Source organism: Pipistrellus kuhlii, unplaced genomic scaffold (genome assembly GCF_014108245.1).
Source record: "Pipistrellus kuhlii isolate mPipKuh1 unplaced genomic scaffold, mPipKuh1.p scaffold_m20_p_14, whole genome shotgun sequence".
NCBI classification, from domain to species: Eukaryota; Metazoa; Chordata; class Mammalia; order Chiroptera; family Vespertilionidae; genus Pipistrellus; species Pipistrellus kuhlii.
In genome coordinates, this window is record NW_023425449.1 from 8,612,374 (window position 1) to 8,639,113 (window position 26,740).

At 51.9% G+C, this 26,740-nt stretch overlaps 2 protein-coding genes and 1 long non-coding RNA gene across 7 annotated transcripts in view; 1 reads left to right on the forward strand and 2 right to left on the reverse strand.

Moving 5' to 3' along the window:
* The window catches only part of DPYS (dihydropyrimidinase), a 67,634-nt gene extending 45,752 nt beyond the window's left edge, over positions 1-21,882 (forward strand). The window contains exon 9 of one of the 5 annotated variants that reach the window (XM_045581334.1): positions 21,862-21,882. In XM_045581334.1, the coding sequence (XP_045437290.1) occupies positions 21,862-21,867 (6 nt within the window). In that variant the 3' untranslated portion in view covers positions 21,868-21,882. Of the gene's footprint in view, positions 1-489; positions 1,172-11,113; positions 11,415-19,182; positions 19,243-21,861 lie in introns of those variants that run through there. The other 4 variants (XM_045581331.1, XM_036436604.2, XM_045581333.1 and 1 more) reach the window with 4 other exon arrangements.
* LOC123652290 lies at positions 8,606-24,481 on the reverse strand. Its single transcript, XR_006741549.1, has 3 exons — positions 24,469-24,481; positions 23,076-23,078; positions 8,606-8,774 (listed from the first exon to the last, which is right to left on the reverse strand). It is a non-coding gene; the product is annotated as an uncharacterized LOC123652290 (long non-coding RNA).
* On the reverse strand, positions 16,431-18,579 carry LOC118718144 (dendrocyte expressed seven transmembrane protein). Its single transcript, XM_045581336.1, has one exon. The coding sequence runs from the start codon at positions 18,481-18,483 to the stop codon at positions 17,125-17,127; it is 1,359 nt and encodes a 452-aa protein (XP_045437292.1). The 5' UTR covers positions 18,484-18,579; the 3' UTR covers positions 16,431-17,124.
* Positions 24,482-26,740: the final 2,259 nt, after the last annotated feature.

Sequence of the window (26,740 nt, forward strand, 5' to 3'; positions counted from 1 at the left end):
TACAGAGTGCTCCCTGGGCCTTTGTCTGACACAGGTTAACGCCGGCCAAGAGGGGGCGACACAGATGCAGGAGGCTGCCGGGCATTGCTGTGAAAGGACAGGGGTTGGGAGACACATGATAAGTTCATGAGATTTCTTTCTGGTCTAACAATTTGTTAAGGGAGCTGTCCTTAGCTCTGAATTCAAGAAGTCAATAATGGCTGAAACCGGTGTGGCTCAGTGGATAGAGCATCGGCCTGTGGACTGAAGGGTCCCGGGTTTGATTCCCGTCAAGGGCATGTACCTTGGTTGCGGGCACATCCCCAGTAGGGGGTGTGCAAGAGGCAGCTGATTGATGTTTCTCTCTCATCGATGTTTCTGGCTCTCTATCCCTTTCCCTTCCTCTCTGTAAAAATTTAATAAAGTATATATGTTTTTTAAAAAGAAGTCAGTAAACAAGTCAGAAGAGAGAAATGAAACGCGTTGGCTTTTTTTGTTTTTGTTTTTCAGACTTGCACACCTACCCTCGTGGAGCGCGAACCCTATCAGGGAGACGTAGTCCTTCTGGAATAGACACAAAAGACCCCGCCGCTGGGACCAGGACACAAACCTCCCCTCACGAGTGCTGCTGGGAAGGGACGGTGGCCAAGGGAAGTATTCCAGCCTGACAGCAGATGCCATTAGCATCTCTCTCTTCATAACCATGTGAAGAGTTCATGGTCAAGGTCAAAGGCATCAAAGGGACATGAGGCTCAGGGACAGTTTAGCCACGGGAAGAATAACAGACCTCTTGACGCAGAACACTGCGATAAGCCCCCGGATTGAAAGAGGCTTTGGGCCAGCTAGAGATTTATTCTCTGAGACCTTGGGAAGTCGTCACCAGAGCCATGGAGGATCAAACGTGAGCAAGAAGCACCATAACCCGTGACACAATAGACCTGTCATTGAGGAACGTTGGCACCACTTCAAACAGGGAGGACAAGTTCATGGTCGAAATTTATTATCTAAGACTTTATCTGGAAAGATAAATCTTCATATTGTGAAGGCAAATATATCCTAGGACGTAAAGTGAATGAAAAATGAATCACGTGGCTTTGCAGGATATAATTTTTCAGGAAAATTATTTGATAGTATTTGATATATTTGATTTCACATGTAATTTTTGGAATAATATTATAAATATGGTCATTTTTGAAAAAAAAATTTTAGTGCTTCATCAATTATTCTCTTAGTATTTTGACATCCAGAACTTTCTTTTTTAAAGTACTTTGCACATTTTCTTTCTTTCTCTCTCTCTCTCTCTCTCTCTCTCTCTCTCTCTCTCTCTCTCTCTCCCTCCCTCCCTCCCTCCCTCCCTCCCTCCCTCCCTCCCTCCCTTCCTTCCTTCCTTCCCCCCACCCCCCTTTCTCTTTTTAGTAGTTTTCTGATCTTTCAAAGCCAGCTATCTATCTACCATTGGCTTTGCTGTGACTTACGCATCTCTCTAACATATCTTCCACCGACTTCATGAAGTCTACATTGTCTTCTCAGTTTCGCAATTTCACGAGACTAACTTGTTAAAACTGGTAATACATTTTCAGATGTCTCAGAACAGCGCAATCTGCAAAACTCTTCCATAAAAGGTTGACATGATGGGTAGATGTTTGTGTCCACTGGGGACACTTTGTCAGAGGAGGAGCGTTATACCCCCCGGTTAGCCTGCACGTTTGCACATGACGATAACCTGTGCCTTCTTCCACCAAACCCGTGACCTGAGCAACATGGCTTTGTGCGCTCTGGGCTGCGATCGCATTACTGAGGCCCTGAGTCTTTCCCAGTGCAATGTCGCCAGCCTTTTTGTCCCTCCCCACCTATTGAAATTGTCCCGGCCATCCAGGAAGACGGTGTCAGTCATCTGGAGGAAGGTTTAGCAGGAGGAAGATATCGCATTGAGCGCTGTGACCTGCTTTTGCAGCCTTGGTGGAAGCAGAGCTGGTGCTTCTTTTTATTACGGCGTTTCTGGAGGGTTAGGCCTGAGCTCCGGTCTGTTTGTGAGAGGGACCGTTATGCCGAGCTCCTTTCACTCGGTTCAAAAGCGGAGCCAGAGGAACAGATGCTGCTGCTCCCGTCACCGCTGACCGCCGTCAGCCTCGGAGAAGCCGGCTCCTCCCTTTGGAAGGATGACCGCTCCGGGCCCCTCTGGTTTCCTCTCAGGAGCAATCCCGGCGGCTCTCCCTGTGACTTCACCGCTGTGTGAGATGGAAGACATAAATGAGTGTTATTGTGATGGAAAGTCTGTGTGAAAACTCACTGATGATACTTCAAAATGTCATCGTTGCTTGTACCAGATTTCTTCCTGCGGATTTCAAAAGATCCCTTTTTTGTGTTTCAAGTTTTTTTTTCCTTCTTTTTTTCTTTTTTTCCAATGGAGGCATTTGTTTAAAAATGGCGAACTGTGATCTTGCCTTCTGTTGTCACGAATAAGCACTTAGATCTTCATTCTCTATCCGTGGTCTGCGGTGTGTGTGTCCGTTCCTGACTCGTCGCCTGGGGACGCTGGGAGGTTCGTTTTGATCCAGATGCATGATTTCCTGTGTGACTTTGCTTCAGCAACGCCTGGGAATCAAGTCCCTCAGCAAACACCGCGTCATCAACCTAGATACTCAACAGGAGGATAACCCCAAGGTCAAGGATCCGTTCACACTGACGGAGGCCGGGTCTGAGAGAATTCGGCGGAATCAGAATGGCCCAACGATGCCCTGTCTCCCCCTCTGCTCCCTGGTCTGCACTGGGACCTTCTGAGTGTGCAGAGAAGCTGAGCTGTATTGTTCTCCCAGGAGCCAAGTGAGCTGGTCAAGAGGGATTATGTATTTATTTTTATTTTTAAAAGTATATTTCTATTGATCTCAGAGCGGAAGGAAGAGGGAACGAGAAATAGGAACATCAATGATGAGAGAGAATCATTCATCAGCTGCCCCCTGCACACCCCACACTGGGGGAATGAAGCCTGCATCCCAGGCATGTGCCCTGACCCGGAATTGACCTGTGACCTCCTGGTTCATAGGTTGATGTTCAACCACTGAGCCACACTGGCCAAGCTAGAGGGATTGCTTTAAACATGTGGATCAGGGAAAACTCAGGGCAATTATGCTCTCATTGCAGGCCCATCTGCCCCTGACACACTCACTGATGAGGTCAGGGTACATGGGCACATTGGACAAAGGGGACTAGGAATAGGGTAGTAGGAATCCAGCTCCTCAGCTGTATTTTGTCCTGAGCACACGGGAGAAAGGACACTGAACACCTCAGGGAGAACCATGGCTCTTTTTCCCTTGGGAATGAAATACCTTAAAATACTTGATTCCTTTTCTCTGCTTTGGTTGACAATAGAAACACTGCAAGGACATGGCTGAATCCTCAAGGAAAAAAGTAATTCAGTTGCTTTCTTATGTAGAAGCCACTTCTCACTCATCCTTTAGTATTCAGCTGAAATGTCACCCCCTCTCTGAGGCTTCCCTGGCTCCTACAGGCCGGGTGTCCCACTTTTATGTTCTCCATAGCAGGGCCCAGCCAACCCGGCTCCCAGCACCATCATCTCATTGCATAACCATGACCCGCTTTCCTGTCTGTCTCCTCCCTGGACAGACAGCTCGCAGGGCAGGGCCTGCCTGGTTCCCTATTGTTCCCCCAGCAGGTAGCTGAGGGGCTGGGTAATGGACTGGCATTCAATGGATACTTCATTTTTATTTTTATTTATTTATTTTTTTAAAATATATTTTATTGATTTTTTACAGGGAGAAGAGGAAGGGAGAGGGATAGAGAGCCAGAAACACCGACGAAAGAGAAACATTGACCAGCTGCCTCCCACACCTCCCCCGACTGGGGACATGCCCGCAACCAAGGCACATGCCCTTGGCCGGAATCGAACCTTTCAGTCCGCAGGCCGACGCTCTATCCACTGAGCCACACCGGTTTCCGCAATACTTCATTGTTAAAGAGGAGGAGGTGGGGGAGTTCCTGCTAAGCTCCTATAATAGATTGGTATAGAAGATGTTAGTAAGCATTCTCGACAGAAACGGATACAGATGTGGTGGAGCATTCGGTGTAAGGATGCTCTCCATGAAGAATTCAGATTCGCTAGCCGTTGGGTAGGTCTGCTTGGGAGGACGAAGCAGCTATAGGATTCTGCGCTAACGGCGTCATCTGAAATGATTATGAGGATCTCATTAGTGCTTTTATGAGGCTTTGTCGCAAATATTTTGCAGAAACGTAGTCTAATGAACAATGTAAGGCCACAGGAGAGCGTGACTTAAGCGGTTCATATCTTTTTCCGGATCGCCGCTGGTACACGGGGCCTCCGACAGGGCCGAGTTTGAGCAAACGAAGCTATCGGTCACACCCCCCTGGGATGGCCCCTGCCGCATGCCAGTCCCCCTCCCTGGGCTCTGAATTCCTCCCCTCAGATGCCATGTCTTCTTCATCTTTATATCTCCAGCGCCTCCCAGAGGCCAGGCCCAGAGCAGGCACAGCTGTGAGAGACAGTTGCAGGTCCTCAGAAGGCTAATGGAATCATCCCAGGACCTGCCAGTTCTATTCCCAGGTCACCCAATGGACGGTAGGTGTTCACAGATGCTCAGAATAGCGTGAGTCATCACAGCAAACACATGGAAGCAAACCAAATGTCAGGTAAAGGCAGCCAGACACAGAAACCACAGACGGTGTGCTTCTGTTTGGAGGAAACGTCCCGAGTCAGTAAATCCGCCGAGACAAACGGCAGATGAGTGGCTGCCAGGGCCCAGGGGAGGAAAGAGGGGGACTGGTTTGGGGGGGTGATAAGAATGCTGGGAAATTGGAGAGTGGCGACAGCCGCACCGCACGGTGAATTTATGAAACGCCTCTTTAAAATGGCCACACCGGTGCCGAAACCGGTTTGGCTCAGTGGTAGAGAGTCGGTCTGCGGACTGAAGGGTCCCGGGTTCGATTCCAGTCAAGGGCATGTACATTGGTTGCGGGCGCGCCCCCGGTGGGGGGTGTGCAGGAGGCAGCTGGTAAATGTTGCTCTCTCATCGATGTTTCTAGCTCTCTATCTCTCTCCCTTCCTCTCTGTTAAAAGATCAATAAAATATATTAAAAAATAATAATAATAAAATGGCCACACCGGCACATTTTATCACAATAAAAAAAACAACACAGAACAAAAAGGATAGGCTCATAGAACCATTTTCAAATAAGTTGGCTAAGGTGAGGGACTCGGAAGTTGAGGTGGAGGGAGAATTTGAAGGGAAGGTGGAGAGAGCAGAGCTGCAAAGCAAATGCCTCCTAGGGCAATGCCGCTCTGTGGGGAGCCAGCTGCAGCCCCTCCGCTTAAAAGCCAAGTCCTTGCTGAAGCCGGTTTGGCCCAGTGGATAGAGCATTGGCCTGCAGATTGAAAGGTCCCAGGTTCGATTCCAGGCAAGGGCATGTACATTGGTTGCGGGCACATCCCCAGTAGGGGGTGTGCAAGAGGCAGCTGGTCGATGATTCTCTCTCATCGATGTTTCTAACCTCTATCCCTCTCTCTTCCTCTATAAAAAAAAAATCAAGAAAATATATTAAAAAAACAAACAAACAAAAAAAGCCAAGTCCTTCCAATGATCAGAGACGGACTGAGAGAGGCTAGAGATTATGACTCAGCAATAGTCACTGTGGAAAAGTGCTGGCTGGTTATGGAACCAGTTTCGTTATTCTGAGTAGTTATAACGGATTTCCCCCCACCCCATGCTCCGTCTTTACTGCCTCTGGAGTCACCCACTTTCCCACTCCGCCCATGCCTTACCCTGAAACCCCGGGGCCTGGGAACCTCCGGGAAGTGACTTTGCTCAGGGTCATGGGACGTGACCACAGAGTTAGATGCGTGTTGAGTGGGCTCCCACGATCCTGCCCAAGAGCCATCCTCTCCACTGTCCTCTGTTCCTTCCCAGCTGTGTGGCCTTGGGCAAGTCACTCAGCCTCTCTGAGCGGCAGTGTCCCCATCTGGAAGTGATCACATCCTGGCAGTCTTGTCAGCTGCAGGGCTATTGTGAGGCACACCCGAGGCAAGTCACTGACATTGGGGTGAAGCCTGTCAGATGCCAGACACAGCATCTGTAAAAGAGACAGCTCATTCCCAGAGCGGGATAAAGGGCCAGGCTTCGATATGTACACAGATAATAATTTAATTAAAAAAATGTAAAAAAAAATAAAAATAAAAATAAAGGGCCAGGCTTCGATATGTACACAGATAATAATTTAATTAAAAAAATGTTAAAAAAATAATTAAAAAAAATAAAGGGCCAGGCTTCGGATTCTCCAGCCAGGAGGCCAGAGACCAGAGGCTTGTCCCCTCTAAGCCTCGGGCGCCACCTGGGTAAATGGGGACCGTAGCAGCGTCATCGGAAGCTTGTGGCGAGGTTCCGAGGAGGGGGCGCCCAGGAAGCAGCCAGCACCGGGCTGGAAGGAGTGCGCGGTGGGTAAATGACAGGTTTGGCCGCCAGCTCCATTCCCCTGCGTCACTGCCAGCCCCGGGGAAGGATGCCAGTGAGCGCAGCCTCTCACACTCCCCGGTTCCTGTCATCCCTGTCATCCCGGTCCTGTGGAGAAGAGTCCAGCTGGGCTGTCGCAGACTCAGGCTCATGGACTGCGCCCCACAGAGCTGAGCACCCCAGGCTGCAGAATGAGGGGTGCAGGAAGCGCTGGGATTCCAGGAGGTCCTGAATGAAGGCTTTTTCTGGTTGTGGGTGTTTGGTTTTTTTCCTTCCTTTCCTTTTATTTATTTTAAAATATATTTTATTGATTTTGTACAGAGAGGAAGGGAGAGAGATAGAGAGCTAGAAAAATTGATGAGAGAGAGTCATCGATCAGCTGCCTCTTGCACACCCCCTTCTGGGGATATGCCCGCAGCCAAGGTACATGCCCTTGACCGGAATCGAACCCGGGTCCCTCAGTCCCCAAGCCGACGCTCTATCCATTGAGCCAAACCGGTCTCGGCAGCCTTCCTTTCCTTTAAAAAAAAAATATATATATTTTATTGATTGTCCACAGAGAGGAAGGAAGAGGGATAGAGAGCTAGAAATGTCAATGAGAGGGAAACATCGACCAGCTGCCTCCTGCACACCCCCTACTGGGGATGTGCCCGCAACCAACGGACATGCCCTTGACCAGAATCGAACCTGGGACTTTTCAGTTCGCAGACCGATGCTTTATCCATTGAGCCAAACCAGTTTCGGCTTTTTTTTTTTTTTTTTTTTTTTGTAGGTCATGAAGGGAAAATGGAGCCTCTTGAATCTTAACTGTAGGGTCCTATCATTATGCCCCTGGATCTACTGAGAAGGGGGAAATGAAATTCTTTGAAGGCCCCTGGCTTTCCCGGAAAAAAGGAAGCCCGGCAGAGTCGGAGTGAGGCGTGGTATGGGCAAAGGTTGAAGCCCAAAAGGCAGTGCCTTCTGCACCACAGGGCACAGGACACGGGCAGGGAGCCCGGAGCCTGGGGTGGAAAGAAGACCCGTTGCTTCTCCCGGCTGTGCGGCCTGGGGAGAGCCACCCAGCCTCTCTGAACCTCCGTTCCTTAATCCGTGAAATGAAAACGGCAATGCCCACCCTGTTTGCTGCGTTGGCAAAAGGACCAAATGAAGCTTGTGAACAGTAAAACAATGTGCACATAATGAGGAGGAGAAGATTATATCAATGTCATGCTCAAAACGTTGGTTACTCTGGAAAGTTAATTTGTGGCAGGAAATTCAGAATGAAAGAACGTAGAAAGGCCATCGGAGATTTTAAAATAGATCGATGAGATCGTGGTACTAACAGAAGGGCATTTTTGAGGGGAGGGTGCCAAGAAACAGAGAAAGAGCTGAGACCTCGACAAGGATGACAGGGCTGGGGAGCTGTCAGGCCCCCGTGGAGGAAGCTGAGGGCTTGGTTCGCCGATGTGCTGAGTCATGGGGTTGGGGAAGAGTCCATGATGTGTTTTCTGTGAGTCACTGTACCATCCATATCGAAGGTCACACACACAAAAGCCAGAGCCAGGGACGGGCGTGCCAGCCGAGGCTAGGACGGTGGCCAAGAGCCTGTGGGGAAGGTGCCCTGGCCCGGGAGGAGGGTGAGATGAGTTGGACGCTCCGGGCAAGTTCAGAGAAAGCCCAGCGAGAGGCCGTGGAGGGGGTCAGAAGGAGCACTCCGCGGTCCGGGCAGAGGGGCCTGCCGGCAGGCGGAAGGACCCGCCCCGAGGATGGGGAAGCAGCTGAAATCATGGCAGGGCGGTGGGGATGCTCCTCAGCCAGGAAGGGACCTGCCAGGCCCCTGGCACCGGGTCCGAGCTGCAGGGCAGAGGGAGGGCTGATTCCCGGGAGGGAGACACCTGGATTGTGTCTTGGTCTTGTTCTACTTTTCAAAGGGAATATCTGAATTCATTCTGACTAACACGTGAAGAGTAGGCAAGTTCCTATAAACACCTACGTGTCTGGCTGTTTGGGGAAAAGTCAGCTGATCTGTGAGAAAGTGAGCAAAAGCTGCCCCCACCCCCACCCCCCATTTCATGCCCAGGCTGGGCAGCCCCTTCTACCTGGCCAGCTGCACAAGTTTTAGGATCTACAAGCCCCCGTGGGCCCTGGAGTTGGCGACCCCAGGGGAGGGGGAGGGGGTGGGGGGAAGCAGGGCAGAGGCCCTGAGCCTGGGGCTGAGAGTCGGCACTGTCACATCAGGGGGTGAAGACGCCAACCAAGGAACCCGGGGACAAGCAGGGCCAGGGAGCCCAGGCCATAGAAGCAGGAGTCTTGACCAAAAATCCAGGGACAGAGTTTCTATCAGTTTTCAGTGAAGCGGCAGGATATGGAAACTGGAAAGAAAAAAAAAGGGGGGGGGGGTGTGGGAGAGTCAATCCACCAGTTCTGCACAGTGGTGATGACTTAGGCAAAACATCCTCTTTCCTATTTTTAACGGGAGCACAGAAGCTGCGTCAGAGGCCGGGCTGCTGACTCATGCAGCCGAGGCGCCGCTCTCTGAATTGCACAAATGCCATCCACCCAGGCGGCGGGGCTCCGGAGAGGCAGAGACACGGGGCGATGGTAGAACAGTTCCGAGTGGGAGCGGGGTGTGGGGGCCACGGCTGTCTGGAAGTTGTCTAGGGCCTCATGGTCGGATGATGTGCTTGCTCAGAGGGATGTCGTCTATTTGTCTGAGCGGAATGCCTTTGCCCTCTCACGTTTGGTGAGGACCGGTTTCCAGTGTGCTGACATGGAGAGCTGAGACAAGTTTTCAGCAAGACTGTTTTCTGGTTGTATAAATATTCCCGCACCGGGGGGTAGATGTTTTATGGGAGAAAAGGAATCAGACCCAAGAACAAAGGGTTCTGAATGCTCCATGGGCAAGAAGCAGGTTGTGACAATGGCGGAACTTGAGTGTCAGCAGAGACCACGGTGACGAGAGCAGGCAGCCCTTCTCCGTGTGTCTGAGGAGAATGGAGCTGTTGCGGTTGCGTGCGGTCATGCCTCAGCCCCCGGGCCTCCCCACACCAGTGCCCCTGACTGCCAGCTGCCGGCTTCTGCCTCCCTCTGCCTGGGGACGTCCTCAGAACCGAGGAAAGCCAGATGTGCCAGGGAACGCACACCACCCAGAGGCAGCAGCAGCCCGCAGTCAGCAGCTGGCAGGAGTTGGTGTGTAAACACCCCAGCCCCCACCCTAGGCATGGGTTCCACCATGGTTGAGCAGAGAGCTGGCTGCTGGGCTTTGGGAGGCAAATATCTCCTTGCAAGTTAATGATACATTAATATTGTTTTGTTTTCAGTGTGTGTGTGTCACATAGTTTACATATGTCTATATAAAATGTATATACTGTCTAATATATATAATATATTATATTAGAGAGATATATTATCTCTCTCTCTCTCTCTCTCCATATATATATATATATATATATATATATATATATATATATATATGGAGAGAGAGAGAGACTAGAGAAATATGCTAATAAACCGGGACACGGTAATGGGTCAACCAGACAGGAGGAGGTTGCGTGTGCAGCGTTGGGGGCGGGGCGGCAGGGCCTCCACGTGAGGGTCTGGTCAGCAGTGGCCGCGGCTGCTTCAAGGGCCGGAGAGGGAAGCAGGGCCAGAGCAGCAGTGGCCGTGGCTGCTGTGGGGCCGGGAGAGCCAGGCAGGGCCAGACCAGCTACTAACTGGAGGGTGGGTGGTGCTGCCCGATTTCGAACTGCGCGCTGGGCCCCTGGTATGGGTATATGTACACATGCTAAACGATGTGAATGTGATGTGTATGTCTATGCCTTTCTAGTTATGGAAAGTGATACTGTTTTTCCATTTACAATGATGTTATAAAGTTGGCTTTAAGGACGAACTTGTTCAGTGACAATGCTGAGTTGGTGACAAGAACATACAGTGAACGGCAGAGCAGGAGCCATGCCGAGATGGTGAGGGGTCGTGGCGCTCCGCGGGAGGGACCTGTGCTGCTCCGCGCGCGGTGTGTCGCAGACCCTCAGGTGCCTCGGAAATGGCCCCGGTGGACAAGAGGAAGGAGCGCAGGCTTCAGGGCCCCCACCTGCTTCAGACGGGGCAGCTGTGTCCTTGCTGGGGTGGGAACTGGTGATCTAAAGAGCGAATTGGCCCGGCCGAGGTGACTCTGTGGTTGAGCATTGACCAATGAACCAGGAGTTCACACAGTTCGAGTCCCAGTTCACACAGTTCAATGCAGAGCTGCCGGAGGTGGGTTTGGGAAGCCATTCTTGAAGAAGGGGGCAGGGGGAAGAGGGACAGTCATAGGGGTAGGGAGTAGCTGTGAATGATAACGAGAAGGGCTGAGTAGAGACAGAAAAGATTAAATGTGTGCTCTCCTTAGCATTTGCTTGTGAACCTGCAGTAGAGATGTTTATTTTTTCCCCTGTTTTTCTTTAAATATTACTCAATGCTGAGATTTATCCTCAGAGGGAGTAGAAAAAGGCTGACCTGATAGACCATGGCCCTCATGAAGAAAGGTAGTTTGCCCCCCAAGCCCAGGCCCCTGAAGGACCATGAGGTATAGATCTCTGATGCGGGCGGGAGTGGTGACCGCGGCCAGGGACCTGGGACCTGAGCGGTGCGGCCTCGGCCGACCGCGGGGGCCTCTCACGGATTGCTTTCCCCTGCAGTGTCCACTTGTTTCCTCCTAATCACTTTCAGGACCGGGAGCCAGAAATGAATCTGAGGAGACAAAAAGGTGGACGAGTGAGCGTTAGAGTCCTTTCGAATGCCTCTGACATAAACGCCTCCTCATGGGGCTCCTGCCGTCAGGAAAAACTGCAGAAGACTTGGACGTGGACAGAAAAAAACGTATCCTTGTGGGTTTCCTGCGTCTTTTATCGCCTGTGAGTCTTCTCCTCTTGTGTACATTGCAGAGAGCTGAGAGCAACAACGCAAATAAACGATTCTGGTCCCGGACCTGCAAATACATCTTACCCTGTAGCGTGTGATTGGCCCTCCCATTGCCCTCGGGGAAGAAATCAGTCTCGTGTCTCTGAAGCAAGTCCCATTTTGGTATTCCTGATGGCCTGTCTACGTGTGTGCTTAGAGTTGGTTGGAATTCTTTTACTGTTTCCTCTTTAATCACCAACTTATTTTTTTTTAATCAACAACTTAAGTAAAATCTTATATATGTGTGTATAAACATACATGTATATCATATGTATCATCATATATATGTATTTTATATATATACTAGGAGCCCGTTGCAAGAAGATTCCTGCAAGCAGCTGCACCTGCTGCCACCGCCGCCAACTCCACCTTCTGTGATCGCGCCACCACACCACGCCCTGCCCATGCTTTCCCTCTGGCAGCCATCATCTTGCTTTCTGCTTTTCCTCCCTCTTCCTTCTAAGCTGTCTTCAGTCTTCCCTCCTCCCTCCCTCAGCATATGAAAATTAATAGCCATCTTTGTTGGGTTAATTTGCACACTCATTCTGATTGGCTGTGGGCGTAGCAAAAGTACAGTCAATTAGCATTTTTCTCTTTTATTAGTGTAGATTTTTAGATTCTGTAGCAGCTATTTCCCTCGATGTTATTTATCTTTCCTTGACCTGGTAAAGTAACTTCTTGTTAGGCATTGTTCTTTAACAGCTATTACAAAGGGCCATCCCAATAGTCTCTCTACAATATGATTGAACACACTCAGTTGAAATCAGTGTTTTGAGGAGATCTTGTAGAATCCTCTAGAACCAACACTTAAAAATCACAAAGCTGGGAGACTTGGCCATGTGTATCTGTTAATTTCTCTCCCCCTCTTCCCCCCGCTTCCTCTGGTGTCCCAGTCCCATCTATTATTGGGACTATAACCCTCGTGTGAAGTTGAAGAGTGCTTTGAAATTCCACTTTGTCCTTCAAACTCAGAATGTCCTTCATTACAGGTATACCCTCATCTTGGCCTTACCTTTGTAAAGTACAGACTCAGCTGCCCTTTTTCTTCTCCTGCTGGCTGCTTTGATCTTTTCCTCAGTAGCTTTGCATGCAGGTACAGGATGCGCTCCCTCTGCGCGCTTGGGTAGAAGGATGCCGACACCAGGATTTTAAGTTGCATCAGGAAGGAGGACAACAGTCCGAGCACCACGAGTATCGCAAGGATAATGCTGAGAGGAGCCCAGGTTTCAGACAGAAGGAGCGTGGGTTTAGGGATGCAGTTGGGTTCAAAGAGAGCTACCTTAAAGGGGGAGTCATGGATGATGTTTTGAGTTCCTTGCTCCTGAAAGGAAAGAATAGAATCATCAAGATCCATGCCATTTCACATTCATTCCTCATCGTTCTTGATGCTGCCCTGCAACACATATCATTTGTCTTAAAACAGGCAGGAAGCTTTGGCAGAAGAAGCTGCCGTGGCCCCTTTTGTGTGCTGGCGCTGGAGAAAGGTGAAGGGCTGAGCTTTATCTGTAGCTACTGCAGCGCTTTCCAAAGTGGGTTTGTGGAAACATAGGTTTACTTGAAAGTGGGTGTTAAAGAACTTGACTACTTGTCCCTACTTTGGAGAGGGCGGGGAAATCTGTTCAACTTCAGCCAGCAGTGAGCCTTCCCTATGTGATCACATAACTGTTTTTTTAAAATATATTTTATTGATCTTCTACAAAAAGGAAGGGAGATGGATAGAGAGTTAGAAACATCGATGAGAGAGAAACATCGACCAGCTGCCTCCTGCACACCCCCTACCAGGGATGTGCCCACAACCAAGATTCATGCCCTTGACAGGAATTGAACCTGGGACCTTTCAGTCCACAGGCTGATGCTCTATCCACTGAGCCAAACCGGTTTTGGCCACATAACTGGTTTCTATGGAGCACCTGTGTCTACACCTGACGGCAAGTGGGATTCATGAAAGATGGTTTTAGCTCAGCTGGGGGTGAAGGCTTTTGGAGTGTAGCCCCTTAAGACCCAGTCATACCCTCGCCATCGGACCACAAGATCACAAAGCTGTAGAGGCATTAAAAGATGTTCTAAGTCAATATCCTAGAGCACATGTGTCAAACACAAGGCCCGCGGGCCAAATCCGTCTCGCCAGGCCTTGCAATGTGGCCCGCACCGCGCTGTCATCACTGCACTCCGCTGCGTTTCCATCACAATGACAGTTTATGACTGTTCAGTAAACCATTCGGCCTGCAATTTAGGATGGATTTTAGATTTTGACCCCTTCTCTGATTGAGTTCGACACCCCTATTCTAGAGCATGGGGGGTAGGGGAGATTATCCTTAGTATAATAATACCAAGAATAGGTTTTACCGAAAGTGGCTCTATAATCCTATTTTTAGAGGTCTCAACATAAGGACATTTTCTTATTTCTTGGATGCTCAGGAGAGGTGCATTCCTTCCTGCTTGAAGGCAAGAGAAGGAATCCGTCCCCCTCAGCCAGTGACAGGAGGACAGAAGATGACATTGAACAACCGGCCAAGCCACCGGCAGGAGAAGTGGGCGCTGACTCAGCTCTTCCTCTTTGCCCTGACCTGAGAAAGTCATTTAATCTCTCGGCGGATTTGTTTTCTAATTTGGTGAAACAGGAACTAATGGACCAGAGCCCGCCCGTGAATAAACTACTCCCAGTGTAAATGAGGCACCTCGGGGATGGAGCATTAACCTAACAGACTGCAGTACTTAGTCAGTGATTATCACCCCTGTCCCCCAGAGTCCTGGGGCCGGGAAGAGGTAAATAGCTTCTCAAAAAAGATCCAACCACACCTCGAGGACACCATGCACCTTGGATCTTCTCTAATACCCGAATAGAACCTGGAAACCCCACACCAGGGACCACTATACAAATGTGAGGTGAAATCAGCGATCTCCCCAGCGCCGTGGCTAAGCAATGAAAGGTGTTTGCGTTGCCTCTCCTTCTCTCTTATTAAGATCACTTGCCTACAATTAGATGCGGCGATTTCCATCCCCAGAGCAAAGGCAGGCGCTGTTTTTAAAACGACGGAAGAAACAAACACATCGACTGAGTCAGTGATGAGAAATCCTGCAAGAAGAAAGCAGCGGGTGCTCGCTCTGGGGAGACGCTATTCCGTCTGGGAGTCTAAGGGGAGACTTTGCAGTTGGGATTCAGGGCTTCATAAAGATGGAGCCAACATTGTTGCACAGGGTTGGTGGAGGGTACTGTGGAAGACAAACGAACTCTCTCAAAATCCCGAGCCATAGACTGAATGGTACCCTGATGCTTTAAAATGCGTTTACCTCTCCTAAGTAAACAATTTGCCAAGACAGCACTGAGTCATGGACAGAGAACCTATTCTGGCGTCAGACAGTCCTGAAAAGTTAATCCAGACGAATGCTATGCACATAGTAGGTGCTCAAGGACCAGCAGCTATGGCTATGTTTTCTTACAATGCACACTCATCCCGCTAGCTCAGTTCAGGTCATTTCCCACCCTCCCCCTTCTTCCTCCTCCCCCCTTCTCCCCTCTTTCTTCTTTATCTATTATAAAATTGTATGGAAAGTGGGAGAGACATATTGGCAAAACCTTGAGCTGTTGTCTCTCTTCCTGCTTGACTTCTCCTTTGAAAATCTGCAGCAATGAGGGTGGGGGGACCAGGAGCCTCCAAGGGCTTCCTGAGGTAAGGGCAGGGCACTGCCAGGCTCAGGAAGGTGCTGGCAGCAGAGTGTCCCAGGCACTCACACCTGGTCCAGCGCCCACTGTCCTGCTGTCACTGAGAGTGGACCTGGTGGCCTCTCCCCCCAACCCCCCCAGGACGTGGGCTCCTCCATGGCAGACATCAGGGTCTAGAAACCCAAGACTGTGTTTGTGAGGACGTTGTCCTTGGAGAGCTTCTGGGCCATCTTCCAAAGGTAGAAGTTGAATATACGCCCCCAGTCCCATTCTGTCTAAAATGGCGGGCACTCACAAAACAGGCATGGGTGTTGACTGAGAGAGAAATAAATGAGAGATAAGGAAAAAGAGAGGTGAGGAGAGGGAGAACTGAGAAGAGTGGCTCTGTGGTTGAGTGTTGACCTATGAGCCAGGAGGTCACGGTTTGATTCCAGGTCGGGGCACATGCCCGGGTTGTGGGCTCAGTCCCTGGTTGGGGGCATGCAAGAGGCAGCCAACCGATGATTCTCATCATTGATGTGTCTCTCTCTCTCTCCCTCTCCCTTCCTCTCTGAAGTCAATAGAAATATTTTTTAAAAAATAAAAAGAGGAACAGGAAGCTCATGGAGGGGGGAGGGGAGGGCAGAGGCTCTGACTAGCCACCCCCAGGACCAAGCCTGTGTGAAAAGCTCCATTATCCACTCCGCTGCAGATATCTGGAGCAGCAGCGTTCTCATAATTAACTGGATTCTTCAGGGGATGCAGAGTGTTCAGAGTAATCACCTTTGAGAAGCAGCCCAGGGTGAGGAGGGGCAGGAGTCCGGATGGCCTTGCTCAGCCGGAAGGAAAGGGGTGAGAAAGTGTGGTGCAGGAGGGGGATCCGAGCCCAGAGAGAGAGACATGGAAAGTGGGGCTTCAAAGAAAGGTTTGCAGGCGCCCCCTGAGGCCACGCCCCCTGCCCGTCTAGGGGAATTGAGGGGGACCTCAAGGTGCGCTTCCTGGCCTGGTGCTGGGCTAGGGGACTTCAGGCTGCTCTCCCCACCCCAGCACCAGGCCGGGGGACCTCAGGCTGCACCCCACCACCAGGTGGGGCTTGACAGGAGACTTCAGGCCGTGGCCCCCACCCTGGGGTGGGGTGTGTGGCTGGGTCTGTGTCTCACGCAATTTTGAGGTGCATGGGTGTGGGTGGGGACTTGACTCTGGGTCCTGTGGTGTGCCCCAGACTCTGACAGGAGGAAGGTTTTCATATAAATTTTACTAATTTTCTTTCATCTCTGACACTTCTGTTATAGAGAAAAGTCAAAAAGCAATATTAAATTATTTCCTCTAAATAATCCCCTTTTAATGTGCACAGATTTCGTGTACTGGGTCACTAGTGTAAATATATATATATATATGTTGATTACCTCATTCAGAGAAGGCACGCGCAGTCTGCATGCACAGCGAGTCTGCAGAGAGAGGAAGGCAGGCCCTACATCTGACTGGTCAGGTTCATTCCAGGAATCAGCTTCATGCTCCACCAGAGACCCCTGTTCCCACATTTCAGTGTCTCTTGACTATCAGAAGCAGGAAATGGCCTCCCAACGACATAGGATTCTAATCCCCAAATCTGTAAATGTGGATAATCTGGGCGAGAGGGAACTTTGCAGATGCGATCCCGTTAAGGACCTTGAGATGGAGAAATTATGCTGGATTGTCCTGGTGACCCTAAGGCAATCATATGCATCCTTTGAGAAGGAGAAGGGGGGGGGAGAGAGAGAAAGAGAGAGAGAGAGAGAGAGAGAGAGAGAGAGAGAGAGAGAGAGAGAGAGAGAAGGCGATGTGAAGACAGAGGGAGTGATGCAGCCACAAGCCAAGGAATGCTAGCGGCCACCAGATGCTGGGAGAAGCAAAGAGTAGAATCTCCCTTAGAGTCTGAAGAGAGTGTACTCTGCCAGCGCCTCTGGTTTCAGCCCAGGACACAGATGTCAGACTTCCGGCTCCCAGAACCAGAGAGAAGAAATCTGTGTTGTGTTAGTCACTCGTTCTGTGGTGACTTGTTACAGCAGCCACAGGAAACTAACTCTGACCCAAAACGTTCAGAATGATAGATTCTAACGCAGGGATTCAATTTACCCAGCCTCTGACGGGCTCCTTCTCCGTGGGAGGCACTGTGCCAGGCGCCGGAGACCCCAAAGGGGTCAGACACTGCCCTCCCTGCCTGGGGAGATGCGTGATCATTTCCAACAGCCCAGCCAAGAGCCAGGATACCCCCCGCCAGGGCCTGGGCGGGCCTACCTCCCTGTGCAGTTTCAAGTGAACTTCCAGTGACGGCAGGTTTTGGAAATGTCTGCTCACTGAGAAAAGGAGCCGGTAGAGCAGAACGTCGATGGCTGCGAACAGCACCCAGAGGGAGAGATGGGTGAGTACCGGGAGGAAGAACAGCCCCAGGTTCCTCCTCTCTCTGGGCGTCAGCCCGAAGGATGGGATGACGATGTACTTCCTCCTCTCCTTCTTACTCAGCGGGAGGACGCAGGGCCTCTGCCCGTGCCTCTCCCCCTCGTCGAACCGAACGAATTGTCGGGTGATGTAGGTGTTCTCGAACTTCCGGCCGCCGCGGGGGTCCAGGAATCGCTTCATGAAGAGGCCGGTGCCGAGAAGCACCAGCAGGAGCCCCACGAGGGCCAGCAGCTGCCGCCCGACGGAGGACAGCACCTCGGTCGCCGTCACCATCTGGTACAAGACCCCCACGACCTGGCCCTTCGTGTCCTTGAGCTGCGCCTCCAGGGTCTGGCTGGGGCTGGAAAGAGAGACCGACAGGGTCTGGTTCCAGGACACGAGGCCGTCGAACAGATCCAGGCGAGGGGCGTGGCCGTAGATCCACTGGATGGCCTCCGCGTACCTTCGCAAAAGGGGCAGGTGGATGGAAAAGCTCTTTGCCCTGATGTTGCACGTCATGCTGTCCAGGAGCCCCCTGAAGTTGTGGAAGACGTTGCCCACGTGCCCCAGGATGACTATGCCGGTGCCGGCGGCGATCAGGGCGTTCCTGCCCTCGCGCAGGCCGCAGGAGAGGAAGAAGAGGACCACGAAGCACCTCGCGTGCTTGGAGCAGCCCAGCAGAACCCAGGCGGCCCCCCAGGAGACGGTGAAGACTGTGAACGAGGACAGGAACCAGGAGAAGGCCGCCGAGAGGAGGCCCACCAAACCCAACGCAACCAAAGAGCAAACTCCCAAATGTTGGAGGAAGTCCACCCGTCCAGGGCTTCTGGGGGACACGTACAGCCCCCAAAGACGTAGGAAGAGACGGGTGCCCGAGCTCCAGACCCCCATGCTCGCTGTGACCCTGGAAAGGAGAAAGAGACGGGGGTCAGATGTTGCTTTTGAACATCCTCTGTCGCCTTGTAAAGGCCACGGGGGTAAGGCTATAATTCTTTGCCCTTCTTGGTCCCTACACCCCTTGCAATGTGACTTTCCAGGTTCTCCCATCAAGACATGAGAGAAATGGCCTGGCTGGCATGGCTCAGTGGATAGAGCACCAATCCATGAACCAGGAGGTCACGGTTTGATTCCCGGCCAGGGCATATGCCCGGATTGTGGGCTTGATTCCCAGTGTGGGCATGCAGGAGGCATACGGGTTGGGCTGCTGGATAATGAGGAACATATGACCAATCTACTGCCTCAACTCAGCCAATAGGTAGCTAACTGCCAGACCACCCTAGACCAGCTAGTCCCCCAGCCAGTCCTCAGGCTGATGACAGAAACGGGTACAACAATAACAAATGTTTACTTATTTTAAGCTACTACAATAAATTCTGTGCTGCTTGGCTCGCCAGTGCTTGTTACTTGATAAAAGCAGCAATGGGTCTTAAAGGTTGAAACAAAGCCTAGGCCAGTGGTCGGCAAACTGTGGCTCTTGAGCCACATGCGGCTCTTTGGCCCCTTGAGTTTTTATCAAAGGCCAGCTTAGGAGTACCCTAATTAAGTTAATAACCATGTACCTAACTGTATAGTTTAAGTTTAAACAATTTGGCTCTCAAAAAGAATTTCAGTTGTTGTACTGTTGATATTTGGCTCTGTTGACTAATGAGTTGGCCAACATAGGCCGATGGACAGTCTGAAATCAATAAACAGCACTATGCATGGTCACTTTTTGGTAGCCATCTGTTTTCTGTGCTCTCTTTGCAGACCAGAAGGCATATCAAGCGCATCTTCAACATGGGGTTGGATTGAGGCCACGGTATCTCTGCTCTGTACCATTGGGTCTCCCCGTCCGGCCCCTACCGGTGAGCACAGTTCTCCCCCGAGACTCTTGTAAGAGAAACAAGAAGATTTTGTCACTGAGTTAATTATCTTTTCTTTTCCCCAAGATCTGGCGTAATTAAAAGGAAGGTGCGATGGGGTTGCTACCACCCTGTCCATCATGCAGATGTAGGTCTGTGACAAACCTGGGCTCGCTCGGAACTATACGAAATCAGTTAGAGATGTTTCTTGATTGACATAAATTATCTAAAGAGCATTAATGAGCATTATACCATATGTATGGGGTTTGAATGGAGACATTGATCAATTTTAAAGCACTCTTCGATAGATAGATAGATAGATAGATAGATAGATAGATAGATAGATAGATAAAAATCTCTTCTCCCATGCAATAGGATGGGGCTGTATTTATGAAGAATCTCAATATGTCTGAGCCAGTGACTTCCACTGGGAGTGTGAAAGAGGCATCCTGCTTGCTTAGAGGGCGTGAACTGAGCCCACTGAGGTGAGGAAATGATTCCCCGTCTGGGTTCAGGCTAAGTGGGGTTAATGGAGGGCAGGAAGGAGATGGGGACAGAGGCCCGTTAGAAACAACGGGGGGGGGGGGCAGTTTCTCCAGCCATCATCTAGAGCACATGTGTCAAACACAAGGCCCGCGGGCCAAATCCGTCCCGCCAGGCCTTGCAATGTGGCCCGCACCCGCGCTGTCATCACTGCACTCCGCTGCGTTTCCATCACAATGACAGTTTATGTCTGTTCAGTAAACCATTCGGCCCGCGATTTAGGCTGGATTTTAGATTTTGGCCCCTTCTCTGATTGAGTTCGACACCCCTAATCTAGAGGGCTTGCAGCTCCCGTCACTTCATCTGCACGGAAGCGCTCAGCACAGAAGAGCGGTATGGGGAGAAAGGAAGTGCTGAAGAAAGGCCTTGCCACGTGGAACTGGCCTTATCAGAGGTTCGAGATGCTCCCAGAGAACGATCTTCATCAGAGGAAAGGGAATTGGAACGGTCGTTAGAATGGGGACCAGCAAAGGCGTGCCGTTCTTTTGTCCCGAAAGCTTGTTCCATCCGGAATTGGGGTTGGCGTGAAGGCTGGCAGTGTTCCATGTACCGTCCCCTCCCAGACCTCTCTGACCCTGAACTCGCTGATGGGCCCCTGTTCCCCTGACTCTCTCGCAGCATCACTGGTCCAAGCGAGACCTGCTTCCCTGCATGGGTGTGCAGGGGGACCCCAGCGGTCAGCAGTGAGCGGGGCGGGGCAGGGCTACCCACACCGGAGCAGGTCAGGAGCGGCTGCCTCTCCTCCTAGGTGTGTCCCTGTTCTCTCTCTCTTTTTAAAATATATTTTATTGACTTTTTACAGAGAGGAAGGGAGAGGGATAGAGAGCTAGAAACATCCATGAGAGAGAAACATCGACCAGCTGCCTCCTGCATAGCCCCCCACCGGAGATGTGCCCGCAACCAAGGTACACGCCCTTGACCAGAATCGAACCTGGTATCTTTCAGTCCACAGGCCGACGCTCTATCCACTGAGCCAAACCGGTTCCGGCCCTGTTCTCTCTCTTTGTCCTGGCTTTGGGTTTGACCCGAACCATGATTTGAATGACACACTAACCGGTGCCACTTGCTTCTTGTGTCCCAGGCATCTCACCTACAGCATCTGCCTGCCGCCTCTGGAGGCAGGCGGTCACCCAGGGACACGGAGGCCGAGCGAGCTCCCTGAAATGGGTCAGCGCCCCCACAGAGAGCGGGTGGCCGAGCGGGATTCAGACCGGCTCCCCCTGACTCCTGGCTGGCTGCTCCCCGTCCCCTGCATCGTGCCTGGATTCCACGACTCGGTTACGTGACAGGCTGCTCAGCCCACCGCGTGCCTGCTGCAGACACACCCCACAGCCGACCTGAGGGCCACAGCCCCACCTCTGTCTGCTCATCGCTTTCTCTCTCGTCAACACCGTTGGCTCCGTAAGGATACATCTCAAACCAGCAGCCTTTTCCCTAAAGCAAATCTGAAGTCCAGTCCCAGCTGTTTTATTGTTCTTAGTCTTACCCCTTAGGAGGCACCATTTTGCTTGCTTCCTAAAAATGAAGAATGTACCATTTTGGATTCATTTTTTCCCACTCCTTTCATACAGTTTGTTCTTAATACAGATTTTTTCTTTTTCTGAAAGTAAGAAGCAGATTTATGGACACGTAAAAATGTGAACACTCAGCAATACAATCTAATACCAATTAAATAAGATAGAGGAGTGCAATTTTGTCCTGCAAGAGGCACCTGTTTTCTTAACAAGCAACAGCTCTAGTAGCATGCCCTTTGCTTCTGTGCTGAAAACAGCATGGCACCAAAGGACACCAACATGGATGGCCACATGTCCCTTCAGACACCTGCAGGCGGCTCCCTCTCACTCCTGAGCAGGTGCAGCCATCCGGCTGCTCATCGTCTTCCTCCACACGGCCCGGTCCTCCCCTCTTTCTCTAACCAGGGAACCGGGGTTTGGACAAGGTGCTTCTTTATTTCTTTCTCAACGATGTTTTCAAGCAGATCCCCAGACTCCTAATTTTTTTTTTGTTTGTTTGTTTTGTTTTGTTTGTTTTTGTTCCAAAGGTCTAGCACGGCAGCTGAGAGTCTGCCTTCCAGTGATGCTGCTCAGCGGGGACCAGCCCAGGACAGCAGCTCCGGGACCAGCTCTGTCCCCTCATGCTTTCTGCGACCAGAGAATGCTCTAGGTCTGCGCAGTGCAGCCCGGTGGCCACTAACCACTTGAAATGACTGAGCACTCGACACAGGGCTAGTGCAGCTGGGGTGAGTTTCTAACTCTCCGTAGTTTTAATTAATTGTCACGTGAGCCGTCTCCTGTGGCTGAGCACGGACGCCTGGCCGGCTGGTGACCACGGGGAGGAAGTGGAACAGGCGAAGGGACTGGCCCGGCCGTCCTGGAATTGGGGGTGAGCTGGGACTGAGCCCCGAGTTCTGCTCCATCGGTGGCATGCTTCCTAGCACATCCACGTCTCACGGCTGACTTTTCACCAGCCCCGTTTAAAAAGCCTTCACAGGGTTCCCGAGCTAAATGGAGCAAAATTTCCCACACAACAAATTTGCTTTCAGGTTCCACCAAATACCGAAGTGGAAAAGGGAACAACCTGTAGCCTGTGCCTCTGTCCAAGAATTAGTTTAAGAGTAATCGTCATAGACAGCAAGTTTGTTGACTGGGTGCCTGGCCACTGTTTTAACGCCTAATACACATTATTGTTAATCTTCAAAATATTTTAGACTAGAGGCCCAGTGCACAAAATTCATGCTTATTGGGGGGGGGCGGGGGGGGTTGGGGTGGTCCCTCAGCCCAGCCTGCAGCCTCTCCAATCTGGGACCCCTCAGGGATTGGATCGGGCCTTAACTGGCAATTGGATATCCCTCTCACAATCTGGTATTGCTGGCTCCTAACCACTCACCTGCCTGCCTGCCTGATAGCCCTTTAACTGCTCCCCCACCAGCATGATCATCCCCAATGGCCCTCCCCTGCTTATCTGATTGCCCCCAATTGCCTTCCCCTCAGCAGGGCTGAGGGGACTAGGGGACTCTGGCTGGATGAGGTGGTGCTGAGGGGCCTGGGCGCCACCATTTTGTGGCTGTGGGTGCCGCCATCTTGTGAGAGCATGATGGTCAATTAGCATATTCCCTTTTTATTATATAGGATAAGGAAAGTGAGGCTCAGAGAGGTTAAGAAATTTGCCTAAGGTCACACAGACTAAGTGGAAGAGCCAAGATTCTAACCCATGTTTAAGTGACACTGAAGGTTCCAGACGGGCAGCTTCTCAGACCCTCTTTCACATGATCCTGAAAGAGGATCTTCTAAATTTGGTTGAAACACATCCCCAGAATCCCAGTCACGCATGCATCCTGAGATGGGGATGCAGCAATGCCGGCAGAAGCTCTCCCTTGGCTGTCATCTGCATCCGGCGCCCTCCTCCTCCCTGCCAGCCCACTCCCCAAGCCCTCAATTGGCTGCAGGTCTCCATCCTGGGGGCAGGCCCGCCCCGGTCTGAGGTCCAGGCTGCAGAGCCTTCTTCTTAACCGAGCCATCTGTCCCAGGGCCGGGGGTGGGAGGGGCCTTCGGGGTTGGCCCCAGCTCTATTGAGCGCTTCCTGTACTGAAACACCAGAGCCGTGTGGGCAGCACTGAGCATCGCAGGTGCCTGCAGGGCTCACACAGGCGCCTTGGAGGGAAGGACATCAGGAGACAGATATTTTTTGGGGTGAGGGATATGAGGCGGTGGGCAGTGGAGAGCCTGGGCCCCAGGGTCAGCTCCGAGAGCAGCAGCCCCCTTCCTCCCCTTTCTTCCTCCCCTTCCTCCCCCCCCCCCCCCAAGCAATTTTCTTCCAGGCTGTACAGAGACAAGCTTGTCTAGTTGCCAGATTTTCTGGGTGACATCTGAGGGTTGTTTGTGTGTGTGTGTGTGTGTGTGTGTGTGTGTGTGTTTTAGTAGGCTCAAATTATTTTTAAACACACTGGCTGACTGTGTCCACCGTTGGCCAGTTTGCAGCCCGTGGCCTTTAGGGAATCCTCACATTGCTTCGTCTTCTTTCTGCTCGGCCTCCCTCCGCACCTATCCTTCCTCCTCTCCGCCGATCTGCACTGCCCGCCCCGCTTTTGCCCTGGGGACGTTTTAAAATCACGCTGCAGGCCAGTTTCCAGCCTCATGCAGAAAGCGTTTCCTCTGAGCCTTGGGAATATTTATTTTTGCCCCAAAAGCTCCGGTTCTATTTTACTCACTTCCCTTGTGCTGCTGGCTGGAGGCCCTCCCCCCTCTCCATTTCTTCTTCCAGCGGCTTCTGAATGGCTCACCGGGTCCCTTGAACCCACAGCTTCTCTTTATGTCGCCTCCGTGACCAATGATGCTGATTGCCTGACTCAACATCCTCGTCTCCCGGGCATCAAATACCTGCTTTTTGCTTTTACCAACGGCAGATCCCAGAGTAATTACCACTTTCCTGCCTCGATCTCTCACCTGCACTTTGCACCCCAGGGCAGTCGGGGGCCAGGGGGGTGGAGGGAGGGAACCACGCCGGAGTCCACAGGAGAGAATCACAAGCTGAGGCCCAGCTCTCTCTCACAGGGTGAAGGCTGTTCGGTGTGGCTGAGTGCAAGGAAGCAAGAGAAGGAGGGACAGGGCTGATGAGGAGGGACAGGCCTGTCTCCAGCCTGAGTGCACACGTATCTGCTTTCACGCGGGGCTGAGCTGTTGCCATGGGAAACAGAAGTGGCCAAGCTCCTCCATCAAGCCTGCACATGCTAGCGGACAGCCGCTGCGAGGTGCGTGCACACGCTGGGAGGTGCGTGCACAGTGGGTTTGAGTGTTTTCCCCCCGGGGCGGGATGTCCGTGGCGGGAACAAAAGCCCGGGCATGGAGGGCATGGGCTCCCAGCCACCACGCCCACCCTCAAAGTCACCCACGTTGTTAGGGAGCCAAGGGCACCGACATTCCCAAGCACCAGCCTTTGAGCACCGATCAGCTCGCAAAGAACCCCCTCCCCCCTTGCCTCCCCTACGAGGCCCCGTCAGCAGCCGTTGCACGTGGGCCCTGAGAGAACACCCAGGACCTCCGAGTGGATGGCGCACCCGGAGCCTCTAGACAGGGGGACGTTGAAGAGGCACAGCCAATCGCAAGCATTTGGAGAGGAGGGTCCCGGGAGCCGCCCTAATGCTCCCCCGTCCCGGACCTTGACTGACATCCCGAAATCTCCACGAAGCGAGACCAGCTCGTTCTGCCCCTGCGCCCATGCACGCGCCCTTGGCTTCTGCTCAGCACGCCCAGAGTCTGCAGACAGCTGGGGGGATACACCCAGACAGGAACGCCCTCTATTCCGGAGGTGCTCCCGCTGTGCCGAGCCCCCGGGGGAGCCCCGTCCGAACCCACCAGCCTCTCTCCAGATGCCGGTCGTTGGAAAGGGAAGGCGGGCGAAGGACAGAGAGGAACAGGAAAGGGGCATCGGCAGGGAGACCTGTGCTCCAGTCTGCCTCCCCCCAGAGCGGGCTGTGTGACCTTGGCCAGGCCACATCGCCCCTCCAGACCTCAGCCCCCCTCGGGCTGGCCCGGCTCTAAGGTTCCTGCTGCCCGGCAGCCTCTGAAATGAGTGAAGGAGGGAGGAGCGGCAGTGCCGGCCCTGGGTGCTGGTGTTCACAGCAGTCCCGCGCCCGCAACTGGGGCAAAAAGAAGAATAAAGCATTTCTTGTCCTTTTTCTTTCTCTCTCTCTCTCTCTCTCTCTCTCTCTCTCTCTTTTTTTTTTTTTTTTTTTTTTTTTTTTTTTTTTTTTAAATTCTTGCAAACTTATCATTTGGTTGTGGACGTCCTGTTCTCCCAGCCTGCCAAAATAGCTGGAGCAGGCGCCCGTCTGAGGCGGGGTGAGTCCCTCAGAACGTGGTTTTCATCATCATCCTTTGCCTTGAGAAAGCCAGCAAGCGCCCGCCTCTGGGAAAGCAGCCTTCACATGGGCAAGGGAGGATTAATGGGCGCTGCCGGGCAGACAGGACGTTCACGGGGCAGCTCGGTGGGCCCATCTGTGCCCGGCGGGGGGCGCTGTCCGAGGCGGGCAGCCCTGGCCTCACCCCCGCCCCACCAGCGCTGGGCCCACAGCCATCACTTCCCTCAGAGGCTGGGAAGACGCTTCGGTCACCCCAAGCTCCTGTGTCAAGAGGATATTCATGCCGAGCTCTGCCCTGCCATGAGGGCATTCCAATCCCCAGCCAGCATGACAAAGCCTTCCTGGCCATTTTGCAGGCAGGGGAGCTGTCAGGGGCAGAGGAGGGGGTGAAAACATCCCCTGGCCTCCATGGTTGATTCTGATGTACTAATATTCAACTTTTTCTTGAGGGGAGGGGGGAGGAAAGAAAAAGGCAATTTCAAACATAAGATTATTCTGGAAGTGTACTTACAGGTTCCTCAGGGGCTCCTCTCTCTCCGTCCTCCCCACGGGCTGTGGTGTTGTTTAGGACGGGAAAAAGGGAACCAGCATGACAAGAGGGTCACAACACCGTGAATCAACTGCTGTGTTTCTCACACCAAGTGACTAGGTCATTTCGTATGGCCAGAGGGGAGAACTACTGATTTCTTCCTTCCTTCCTTCCCTCCTTCCTTCCCTCCTTCCTTCCCTCCTTCCTTCCTTCCTTCCTTCCTTCCTTCCTTCCTTCCTTCCTTCCTTCCTTCCTTCCTTCCTTCCTTCCTTCCTACATTTTAAATTGAGAAACTGCCCATTTTTCTTTTTCTTTTTAAAATATATTTTCTTGATTTTTTTTTACAGAGAGGAAGGGAGAGGGACAGAGAGCTAGAAACATCGATTCGAGAGAAACATCGACCAGCTGCCTCCTGCACACCCCCCTGCCAGGGATGTGCCTGCAGCCAAGGTACATGCTCTTGACTGGAATCGAACCTGGGACCCCTCAGTTCTCAGACTGACACTGTATCCACTGAGCCAAACCGGTTTCGGC

Excerpts from the sequence above, each read along its gene's own strand:
- LOC118718144 (XM_045581336.1), bottom strand. The coding sequence starts at position 18,483 with ATGGGAGAACCTGGAAAGTCACATTGCAAGGGGTGTAGGGACCAAGAA.